The sequence below is a fragment of the Salvelinus fontinalis genome, unplaced genomic scaffold (genome assembly GCF_029448725.1).
Source record: "Salvelinus fontinalis isolate EN_2023a unplaced genomic scaffold, ASM2944872v1 scaffold_0692, whole genome shotgun sequence".
Lineage (NCBI taxonomy): Eukaryota > Metazoa > Chordata > Actinopteri > Salmoniformes > Salmonidae > Salvelinus > Salvelinus fontinalis.
In genome coordinates this window covers 16,015-28,056 of record NW_026600901.1, presented here as the reverse complement: position 1 = coordinate 28,056, position 12,042 = coordinate 16,015, and the positions used below count along the sequence as shown (strand labels likewise).

General features: G+C 45.2%; 1 protein-coding gene across 1 annotated transcript; it reads right to left on the bottom strand.

The window, feature by feature from the left end:
• Positions 1-157: 157 nt before the first annotated feature.
• Positions 158-11,343, bottom strand: LOC129847059 (uncharacterized). The gene is made up of 10 exons (XM_055914833.1): positions 11,196-11,343; positions 8,925-9,007; positions 7,613-8,393; positions 7,360-7,515; positions 7,128-7,216; positions 6,699-6,735; positions 6,177-6,451; positions 978-5,118; positions 574-661; positions 158-407 (listed from the first exon to the last, which is right to left on the bottom strand). Exons 1-8 carry the CDS (start codon positions 11,214-11,216, stop codon positions 1,470-1,472), a joined length of 5,091 nt encoding a protein of 1,696 aa, XP_055770808.1. The 5' UTR covers positions 11,217-11,343; the 3' UTR covers positions 158-407; positions 574-661; positions 978-1,469.
• Between the last annotated feature and the right edge of the window lie 699 nt (positions 11,344-12,042).

Below are 12,042 nucleotides of genomic sequence, written 5' to 3'. Positions count from 1 at the left end.
TAAATAATAATTTGTTCTTAACTGACTTGCCTAGTTAAATGAAGGATAAATAAAATAAAACATATATGAAGTGCTTCACTATAAATACGTTTGACTATGTGGTTTGAAGTACTTTACCATTATCTTGCACAAACAGTAAGACTACTATAGACAGAAATCAATGCAGTAATGTTTTATTAAATAAAGACTCTGATTAAAATAGTAATAAAATCAGGCATTTGGCTAATTCTTCTTCCCAAAAGCTCCTCTGAATGGTTTGGAGATGGCTCTGGAGATAGCTCGTAACACCCTGACTAAGAGAGGGCGTTTACGGGACTGGCACTCCTGGGGAGCAGGGGCCAGTGTGGTTGTCAGGTCCTCCTTGAGTGGGGAAGTGGATGGAACCTCTGGAACCTCACACTCAGCATCTGTGATAAGAATATTTCATAATCAGAAAATGAACGTGTGTGTCCGTCTGCCTGTCTATCCGTCTGTCTGTCTGCCTGTCTGTCCACCTGTATCTGTAGTCACTGTTTTAACAAGCTGGCCATAGGGTGATACATCAATATGACGTTATCGATGCTTATCACTTACTCTGTGAAATACGAGTCTCTCTGAGACGTTTGGTAGGCAGCGCATCCTGTTCAGGGTGGCTCTTCGGTTCCCCTTTTGTCTTGAACAGCTGTTGACAAAACACATCAAGACAACTGAGCCTGTGTAAAATATATGGCATGCATCCCAAAAGGCACCCTATTGGCTACGTAAGGCACTACTTTTGACATGGGCCCATAGTGCTCTGGTCAAAAGTAGTGCACTATATAGAGAATAGGGTGCGATTTGGGACACATACATTTACTTTCTCCCATGTGTATTAGGATTGTATTACAGCGGCCTCACTCAACCTCCTAAAGACAATGACAACAGCATTGTTCTAATGCTGAGAGACAATAGGGGTGTAGTGAATCTGTAGGGTACATTTCAGCCCCAGAGCCCCCTACCTTCATCCTGATCTTTGGAATCTTGCCAATTTTGGGTAGGAAGCGCCACTTCCTGTTCTTCTTATTCTCTTCCCCTCTGGCAGAGGGAAGGCGGGCCATGCCGTCAGCCTTTCCATCAGCCGGGCTAAGGCCCCTGGCAGGGAATTCCTCAGTAGCATTAATCTCAGCCACAACACCATGAGTGATGTCACTTGCGGCATTGCTGGTGTCTAAATAAGAAGAGCAAGCTGGTGTGACTGACCTGGGTACAATAACTGGGAGAAGAGGACGCAACAATGGAAAGCAGTCACTGCGTTCCAAAAGGCATTCTCTTCCCTTTATAGTGCACTACTTTTGAACAGGGCCCATAGGGTCTGGCTCTGGTCAAAAGTAGTGCACTAAACATGGAAGAAGGTGCCATTTTGGACACACCCAGCAAAGTTCACATCATAAAACGCAATGTATTGAGCATCATGTTACAATGAAGTCCTATGCAGATGTAAAGAGGTACTTTCACTTACCACCCTCCATTGCAGACTTGGACAGATCAGTCAGGCTGTCCATCACCATGTCTGTCATCAACTTGATGACCTGATCCAAAACCCTGTCAGCAGTGGGTGGCATAGGCCTACCCAAACACTGCCCCAGGAGTCTGCTAACAGAAGTGTGGGCAAAGCTGTAAACGAGCTCTGACGCATCGTCCTTTGACAGCTTCCTCAGTGCTGGCTTTGGCAGTGCTGGTTGAGAGAGGCTTCTGTGGCCAGTCATGGATTGAAGCTGGCGGCTTATGGTTATCTCCTGAATGAGACCATGGACCTTTGCGATCAGGTTGCCAGACGCATCTTGAAGGGCTTCAATTGACAGAAGCCTATCCAGATTTTCTTCTGCTGAAGTCATCTCTGGGTCATCTGTCTTCAATGTGTCCATTATAGTTTTCACTATGATACCGGTGTCAGATATGTTCATTTCTTGTTGGCTCACAAGCGCTGACTGTGAACCTGTCTTGTCCATTGCGTTAGAGGTATGGCATTCTTTCCTTGTGATCTCATCGGCAGCGCTCATGTCAGGCAACAGGTCAAGGCTCTCCAGTAGAGAGTCTAACATATTAGTGGCTATCAGACACTCCTCACTTGCATTCTGCCCAACAGATGAACTCTCAGAGTTGGCCAATCTGCACTTGATCACATTTAGGATCAAGCTGAGCGTCTTCTTTGCAGTTTTGCTAAAGCCTTCTTGGCTGACTGCCACTGTTCCGTCTTGTAGAGCCACAAGAGGTTCACAACTTTCACTCAATCCACTACCATGGAGAGGAGAGGCTCTCTTCAAACTGGTGTCGCTCACAACTGACATACTCCTGGTGGGCAGACTGACATCCTCACTGCATGTGTCAATTACATGGTGGTCTGTGGAGGAGCCACTCGAAGACACAAGGGCTTTAATCCTTTTAGTCAAACTGACTTTTGAAAATGGCTTCTCACTTCTCACAGACGGAGGGCGGCTCCTGTCCTTAACAAGAGCAGTGTCAGGGGACTTCGAGCATCTGAGTGTCTCCACAGGGGTGGAGTCCAGCACATCTTTAGCTGTGGTGACTGACACGGGTGGAAAAGATAAAAAGACGTTCAGTCTATCCTTTACTCTGTGGTACATGATTTGAGCAGCAAAAAATGAGTTGTCAAAGACAACTCTGGGATTGAGTTGGGACTGCAGCTTTTTCTCTCCTAGTGGGAAGAAGTCTGCGTCCTCCACTGTGTACTGGGATACACTTTCAAGATCTTGCATGACCATATTCAATATATCTTCAGTTGTAGAAACCACATGGTGTGAGAAGGTGATGCTAGGCATGCTCTGTGGCAAAGAACAGCTGGCTTCGCTAGCAGCTCTGAGAATGGCCTCACGCACAATCTGTTTGGCCTTAGCTCGGAACTCAGCACTGTGAAAGCTCTGGATGGAAATGTTAGAGGTTCTGCTGGCTGCACTACGAGATCGCGTGAGCGTGGCAATCTCAGCTGACGCCACGTCACTCGAAATGGTGAGGTCCTCCAATTTCGAAATGATCGTGTCCAACTTCTGGTTGAAGTCGAAGGACGCATTTGACGTGTTCTCCCCAACGGAAGCGAAGCGGTCTTCCTTTGAAGTCTCCAACCTCAGCACCGAGATCACCTGTTTGATGACCCCTTTAGTGCAGGTGTCGAGGGTGAACTGGTGGGCTGAGGCTGAGGACATAGAAGAGCTATTACTGTCTGTCTTCTGTACAGGAGATACCTCCACAGTGGTCTCAGTTACAAGTAGTCCAGTGTCATAGAGCTCAATTTGCACAGGAGTATTTTTTCCCTCAGTGAGAAGGTGAGAGGTGAAAAGCTTCCTCAGTTTGTCCAGGGTTTTGGTATAAATCTTCTGGGAACCTGAACTCACTTCCACCCAGAACATTTTGCGACCTGATTTCGTACGCATGGAGGCCTTATTGACCTCAAATACCTCATGCAGGTCGGAAATAATTCCACCAAATAGATCAGAGGATGCTTCCTCAATATTCTCCGCGGAAACACAGACAGACAGAACTTCCGACAGTTTCCCACAAGTGTCGGTTTTATCCAGCACGCCAGTATATGTCACAGCTGCATCCTGAATAACCTGAGTGATGCATTGTTCAGCTTTGATGATATACTCCTCCACTGGTTGACCATGGAGGATGTCAACTTTATCAGCAGGGAGCACCTTCTGAATACTCACATTCTCCTCTGATGGGCGTGGACTGTTGAAGATAATGCTCTCAGTGACCATGTTAGAGGAGGCGAGAGATGAGTCGAGAAGCAAAGACCTGTATATTATCGAGGTGGACATCTCCGGGTGCTTTATCATAGCAGCCTCCTCCAAAATGGCCGACGGGCCCTGGAGGACGTCAGAGATATCCATGTCCTCAATGGTCTCTACCAGAGACGATAGTAGGTCTCTGGCTGACAGGTTGGTAGGTCTCTGGCTCTCGAGCTCCGTTTTGATTGCTTGACAGACAGTTGCTGCAGCAACAGCAGAGCTACAACACAACTGCTTCAAGGTGGAGTCAGAAATAGATGATGACAGATCTGTCATGGACATGGTGGAGAGTTGACTCTCAGAGACAAAGGGTCTGAATTTGACAGACACCTGTCTGACCAAGTCCCCAGCAAGAGCTCTCATGTCTATTGCTCCACTAGCTGAGTTGTAGGAGCAGGCACTCTGTGGCCTTGACGGGCTCCTGCTATCCAAAAATCCTGTTATCCCAAAAACCTCAAGTACAAGATCCACAACATCGGATGAAACTTCTGTCATTCTGTTGTTGGACAGAAATTGACTTGGATGAATGGTGCCTGCATTCAGAGTCCAGTCGCAAATAGAGTTGTCGGACTGACTCTGGACTAGTGGAACTAGACAGGTTTCACTTGGACCTTGACCAAAGAGTTCTGCCATTTTGAGCAGAACTGATCTTAAGACCTTTGACTTGGAAATGTTCAGCAGTGGGTCGTTGTTGGACAGTCTGGTGGACGGTCTGCTAGCCGATCTCTGAACAACTAGGCTTTGTACTTCTGCCGAAATGGCAGTGAGAAAATAGGTCAAGGGGCTGGTCGCTCGCCCCTTGTTTCCTCCGTTGGCTTTAGCCTTGAAGATGCTATCTATGATGATGACTATAACCTGTCCAGCCAGAGGACCCAATATGGCCTCAAGCTCCCTCTCTAACTCAAGGGGAGACTTGTGGCCGTGCGCAATATGCTCTATGGCATGGGAATACATCTTAGCAGACACCATGCTTAGCATCTCTTGGGCAAACTGCTGACTTGCTGAGTAACTACCAGACAGCGGACCTAGAGTTCCCTGACTGAGACTTGGCATTAGCTCAGCCAATCTGGAGTTGAGAAGGTTCATAACCAACTCTACAATACCCATCATAAACCTGGTGTCCGTTGGTATTTTGAGAGGTCTGTATTTCTCCCGTCTACTCCAACTGGACGACAGTACGATGTCACTCTGCGACTGGCCGCTCTGGACCATGTTGAAGACAGAATCCTCAGAGATTCCAAACACAGATCTCAGTGGTGCTGAGTGGGGTCTGTGTTTCATCTCTCTATCACCACCCTCAGGTGAGGAGACATATCGCTCTTCATCCTCACTCAGCAAGGAAGTCATGGACCTGCAGAATGCACAACAGAAATTAATAGTACATGGTAACAAAATACAAAATATGATCCAAGAATTTGGAAGTATCTAAGTAGTATTTCTCACTAAGTGGATCTGGAATGGATATTTGTACCTATAACAAGGGACATGGGAATAATGTTTTTAGAAAGACCTACAAGAAGAGGAGGGGAAAGGGGTAAGTACCTATGAGAGGAGGGGAAAGGGGTAAGTACCTGTGAGAGGAGGGGGTAGGGGTAGGTACCTGTGAAAGGAGGGGCTAGGGGTAGGTACCTATGAGAGGAGGGGATAGGGGTAGGTACCTGTGAGAGGAGGGGATAGGGGTAGGTACCTGTGAGAGGAGGGGATAGGGGTAGGTACCTGTGGGAGGAGGGGATAGGGGTAGGTACCTGTGGGAGGAGGGGATAGGGGTAGGTACCTGTGAGAGGGGATAGGGGTAGGTACCTGTGAAAAGAGGGGCTAGGGGTAGGTACCTGTGAAAAGAGGGGCTAGGGGTAGGTACCTGTGAGAGGAGGGGATAGGGGTAGGTGCCTGTGAGAGGAGGGGATAGGGGTAGGTACCTGTGAAAGGAGGGGCTAGGGGTAGGTACCTGTGAGAGGAGGGGATAGGGGTAGGTACCTGTGAGAGGAGGGGATAGGGGTAGCTACCTGTGAGAGGAGGGAAAAGGGGTAGGTACCTGTGAGAGGAGGGAAAAGGGGTAGGTACCTGTGAGAGGAGGGAAAAGGGGTAGGTACCTATGAGAGGAGGGGATAGGGGTAGGTACCTGTGAGAGGAGGGGATGGGGGTAGGTACCTGTGAGAGGAGGGGATAGGGGTAAGTACCTATGAGAGGAGGGGATAGGGGTAAGTACCTATGAGAGGAGGGGATAGGGGTAAGTACCTATGAGAGGAGGGGATAGGGGTAGGTACCTGTGAGAGGAGGGAATAGGGGTAGGTACTTGTGAGAGGAGGGGATAGGGGTAGGTACCTATGAGAGGAGGGGATAGGGGTAAGTACCTGTGAGAGGAGGGGATAGGGTTAGGTACCTATGAGAGAATATGATAGGGGTAAGTACCTGTGAGAGGAGGGGAAAGGGGTGGGAGTTCGTGTGCTGCAAGCGGTTCTAGAACTGGTGCGCCTACTGGGTCCTCCACTAAAGCTGAATCTGACGCTGCGGCCAAGAGAAGTCACTTCTCTTGCCTCATTACTTCCTGATCCAGAAGAGCTTGACGAATCAGAGAGCTCTATCTGCATGGTGAGGTCAAGGGCGGGAATGACCACAGTGGATGTAGACTCCATCACCCAATTTGTGATATCCATGCACCTGGCACTAAACTCATGTCTGCTCATCTGAAATGTTAAAAGACCATACAGAGTTAGTTTGTTAACGGGGCTGCACTGCTGCACCATGTGTTCACTCAAGCTAGTCAATTAAAGCAGTGGTTCAGGATGTTCCACAATGCTGGAAAGGGGGGCCTGAGTGAAAAAGTTTGGGAACCTCTGAATTAAAGGTCCTGCACGATTTCCACCAATAAGAGTTTGGAATGTTTGGTCCATCTTACCAACATGAACTACTTTAGAAGTGACTATAACTCACCCCGGCGCGCATATTCTCACTCAGCAGATTCCAATGGCTGAAAAGTAAATAAATAAAGGCACACAATTAAACTACATGACATTACCTCTATTCTCTTAGATTACATTATGGATGGACCTCTATGGAACTAGGCCACATCCAAACATCCCTGATTGGTCATTTGGTCAGTTAAGTCCCTTGTATTTGTCCGAGACTCATCACCTCCTTCTCAAAACCCATTGGACGAGAAGGTCAAAAGGGAGGGCTTTCTCATCCAATGGGTTTTGAGAAGGAGGCGAGAAGAGAGGACGTGAGGAGTATGCAATTGAGATTGTCCCTATGGGTGCGTCCCAAATGGCCCCTATTCCTTAAATACTGAACTATTGTTGACCAAGGCTCTAATAGGGAACATATCTAGGGGATGCATGGGGAAGCCAAAGAGCAACTTACCCATCCTTCATGTCCTGCACAAAGGTGTGTAGGTCTGGGCAGCTTCTCTTTCCCCTGCTAAGGGTGAGGCTGGTCTGGGAGGCTGCAGCCTGATGGGGATGACAGAAAGCAGACTTAGGCTGGAATTCAATCAAATTCGCCATAGCACTGTTAATGCAATGTCTGTTTACGAACTACGGTCTGCATGCACAAACAGAAATGTACACACACACTGTTATCTGGAAGCATTTACCTTTGCCACTCGTTCAGTCTCTTGGGATTGAGATGTCCCGGCTGTTTGTAGATCATCACTCTCCTGCATCACACTCTCTCCTTCGACCTCCAGTGTCAGAGTTGATGTGGCTGTCTTCAGATCAACCTGATTCAACTCACTCTCACCTTTGGCCTCCTAGATTAGAAGACCTTTACTAGCTCAAGCTTGGAAAATTCATTTGTCATTTTAATCTTCAATGCGTCATTAAAACACAAAACACAATACATCATACCTCCTGTGACTGAGATGGGATGACAACGGCCTCGTCCAACTCACTCTCTCCTTCAACCTCCTGTGACTGAGGTGGGATGGCAACAGCATCGTCCAACTCACTCTCTCCTTCAACCTCCTGTGACTGAGGTGGGATGGCAACAGCATCGTCCAACTCACTCTCTCCTTCAACCTCCTGTGACTGAGGTGGGATGGCAACAGCATCGTCCAACTCACTCTCTCCTTCAACCTCCTGTGACTGAGGTGGGATGGCAACAGCATCGTCCAACTCACTCTCTCCTTCAACCTCCTGTGACTGAGGTGGGATGGCAACAGCATCGTCCAACTCACTCTCTCCTTCAACCTCCTGTGACTGAGGTGGGATGGCAACAGCATCGTCCAACTCACTCTCTCCTTCAACCTTCTGTGACTGAGGTGGGATGGCAACAGCATCGTCCAACTCACTCTCTCCTTCAACCTCCTGTGACTGAGGTGGGATGGCAACAGCATCGTCCAACTCACTCTCTCCTTCAACCTCCTGTGACTGAGGTGGGATGGCAACAGCCTCGTCCAACTCAATCTCTCCTTCAACCTTCTGTGACTGAGGTGGGATGGCAACAGCATCGTCCAACTCAATCTCTCCTTCAACCTTCTGTGACTGAGACGTGCCATCTGTCTTCAGATCAGCCTCCTGCATCTCAATCTCTCCTTCAGCCTCTAGTGACAGAGTTTGGATATCTGTCTCTAGAACAGCCTCTTCCAACGTGGTCTGTCTCTCAACCTCTCTGTGATCTTTATCAGATCTAGATACAGAAAAAAAAATCTCTCTAAGGTCACTATAATGTGCTATAATGTGAGTGTGAGGATGTGTTCCAATTATAGAATTAGAATGAATCATTCTAGAATTAGAATAGAATCACTCGAATTATATGGTTCCAATACTCTGAGATGACTCGGCCTATCCAGAGGTATATACAGTATTTACAGAATTTGGCAAACTTTTAGAAAGGACTCCATGTTAGCGCCTTTGAGCCTTTCATTTACCCAATAAGTCAATTATAAAATAGATGTTCAGTTACATATTATTGTTTAAAATGTCAATATTGCGCATGGGGAGCCAGCTCTCATATGGATATCTTTGATTATACTGTGTCATATAATGTATACATATTGATGTAAATGCAACATAATGCAGATAGATGTCCCATCTCTCTAAATACATGGCTCTGGGCCTACCTCTCCATAGGACCTTTGACCTACTACAGAATCTGTATTTGTAGGCCTATGTGATCCTGTAACCAGTCACAAATGTGTCATTAGTGTAAATCACTTACCTGTCTTCCTTCATAACATCATCGTCATTGATGGGGTCATCCAGGTCTATGAGGGTGAGGTCATTCCCACTGACCTCTGACTCCTGAAAGACAGGACAAAGTCATGTTTGGATGTCACCTACTGTGTCGCCTTTAGCCGTGTTGAAAACAACTGGGAACTCTCTGACTTCCGACTTCAGTGCGTTCAAGACAACCGGGGGGAAAAAACTAACTCCGACAGGGAAAAATCGTTTTCAATAGTCATCCAACTTGGATTTCCAAGTCAGAAGCAGCGCGGCTTGGCGTGTCATGTTTCGGAGGACTCCTGACTCGACCTTTACCTCTCCCGGGCCCGTTGGGAAGTTGCAGTGATGAGACTAGATCGTAACTACCAATTGGATATCACAAAAAATTTATACAAAATTTAATTAAATAAAGTCGGAAACTCTGGCATCTTTTTAGAGCTCCAACTTTCCGACCTAAAGAACATGGAAGTCATGATTTGACCAAGATCACTTGCCTTGAAAGCACCATTAACCCAACACTCATTGTCACAGCATAATGCATCATATGCATAGAAATAGAATCACCAGAACATCATGTCAGGTGTACAGTTCAGTTTACCAGTCAAATTGCCATGGTCAGAGGCTCTATCCTTTCTAGTGATTCTATTTCTACGGTCACATCATAATGCATCATATCTATGCTTGTGTCCGAAATAGCACCCTATTTCCAATATAGTGCACTTCTTTTGGCCGGAGCCCTATAGAGTGCCACAGGAATGAGTCAAAATCCCCATAAAACCTAGTAGTCAAACAGGGAAATGGTTCCAATCGTTTTCCCACCATACATTTTTCCCATAGTGGATTTTAGAAACACTTAAAATAAGGGCTGTGTTTCAGGTAGGCTTACCATTTTGATAACTGTGTAAATCTCTCTAGGACAAGGTGACTTTTATCAATATATTCGCCTGTATTTACCCCCAAAAAATTAAATGCTAATTAGCTGCTAATGTGGCTATCATAAAGAATTTCAAATGCCACGATGATCATGCTGATCGAGGCAAAGGTAAGAATCTCTTGACTAACTATCTAATGTTAGCTAAATGTAGTAATTAATAAATTGGCTACATTTCTTTAAATGGACAATTCTGTGAACTGTTTAGTGCAAGTTTTAAATTGACACAATACCTGTTAGCAAAGGTGTCAGCTAGAAATGACGATTAGGAGCTTGCAGGGATTTGTAGTTTTGCATGTCTACTTTGATAATAATTAGAAATTTCGAATCTGAGAGTAAATAGAGCCAAATGTATTGCTAAAAGTCACCTTGTCCATGAGAGCTTTACATGGTTATAAAAATGTCACACCACGGTAAATCCACATGAAACACAGCCCTTATTTTATGTGGAAAAACGATTGGAACCATTTCCCTCCCTGTTTGACCGCTAGGTTTTATGGGTATTATGACACCTCCACTGTGGGGCTATATAGACGGGTTGGTTGTTTAGCAACAACACTGGCAAGTAACTGTGGGTAAAATAGACAGGGTTTGCTTAGAATGTTGACAACATGTAAACTATATTTAGTCTCTAAATGTTAATTGCAAACAAATACATTTGCATAATGAGCACTTGCTAGCTGAGGTTTAGAGTCATAACAAGATACACGCATTCCGGCCATTGATGAGCGTGCATGTTTTTCGTGACGTAGGCCAACCAGTGTATGTATCTTGGTCAAAAGTAGTGCACTAGCCTACATAGGGAATAGGGTGCCATTTAGGACAGAAATGTGAAGGTGGTGTCATAATAACCTTTGACCCTAGTCCCCCATTTGACCCACAACAGATTCTACTGTACCTTTAGCCAACTCTCATGACTCCCCGGCCATAGACTTTGTGGTTTGATATTACAGAATGAATAGCACATTCTTTTATTTATTTAACAATATTTAATCCACAGTAATTAATATAAATCGGGATTTAAAAATAATTATAAACTGGGTGGATCGAGACCTGAATGCTGATTGGCTGAAAGCCATGGTATATCAAACTGTATGTATACCATGGGTATGACAAAACGTGTATTTTTTACTGCTCTAATTATGTTGGTAAACAGTTATAATAAATAGCAATAAGGCACCTCGGGGATTCGTGATATATGGCCAATATACCACATGGCTACGGGCTGTGTCCTAGCACTTCGGGTTGCGTCGTGCGTAAGAACAGCCCCTAGCCGTGGTATATTGACCATATACCACAACCCCTTGGGCCTTATTGCTTAAATAACATGCCTACCTTGAACTCTTTATTCTCCATGTCCTTGCAAAATCAGTACATTTCCTTGCCAAAATGAACGCTCCTCCAGCACTAGCGAGAATCAGACTGAACTGCTCCCGCGGTTTCTCATCAGTTTCAACGTTTATCAGTGATGACGTAACAATGCTGTACAGATTTGACGCACTTCCAATCTCGTGCTGATGCAACGCTCTGTGCGGTTGTAAATTCACGCATGGAAATTCTGCCAGTTGTAAACAAATGTAGGCTACTATTGCCTTTAAAAATGTAATGTTGTGGACGCAATGCAAAATAAAATAGAATGCATAACCCACACTGATAACCCAGAGTTCATCATTAAATAACATTGATTACTCATAAAATATACAGCAAACTTCAGATACTGAAAGAATTCATGGGAGTTTCGAATTCAGTCACTATTTCATATGTACGTGCTAGTTTCATCCGTTTAAAAGAATGATAATGACACGAAAAAACCTGTGAACCTCTTGTTGCTGATTTGGTGAACATAGCAAATGTATTGCACATATTTCCAGTTAAAATTATTTTCAAAAAGAGACAAAAACTGGGATTTGAACATGCAATCACATACAAGGATTGAGTGGTTTCAGTTTTTGAAGAAGTTAAAGCAAGCAAAACCTGTTAAAAAACATTGATTATAAGACCAAAGACAAATAATATAGATATTTATTTTCCAACAGAAGAAAATCTAATTGCTGCTGTCCTACCATTGGTTTACACAGTGTTTCTCCTCTCCAAGGGAGACATGTTTTCCACCTCACATGCCTCGGGATAGTATCAGTGCTTTTCACAAACTTTGTAGTACTTAGTGTGCATCATTGTTTTC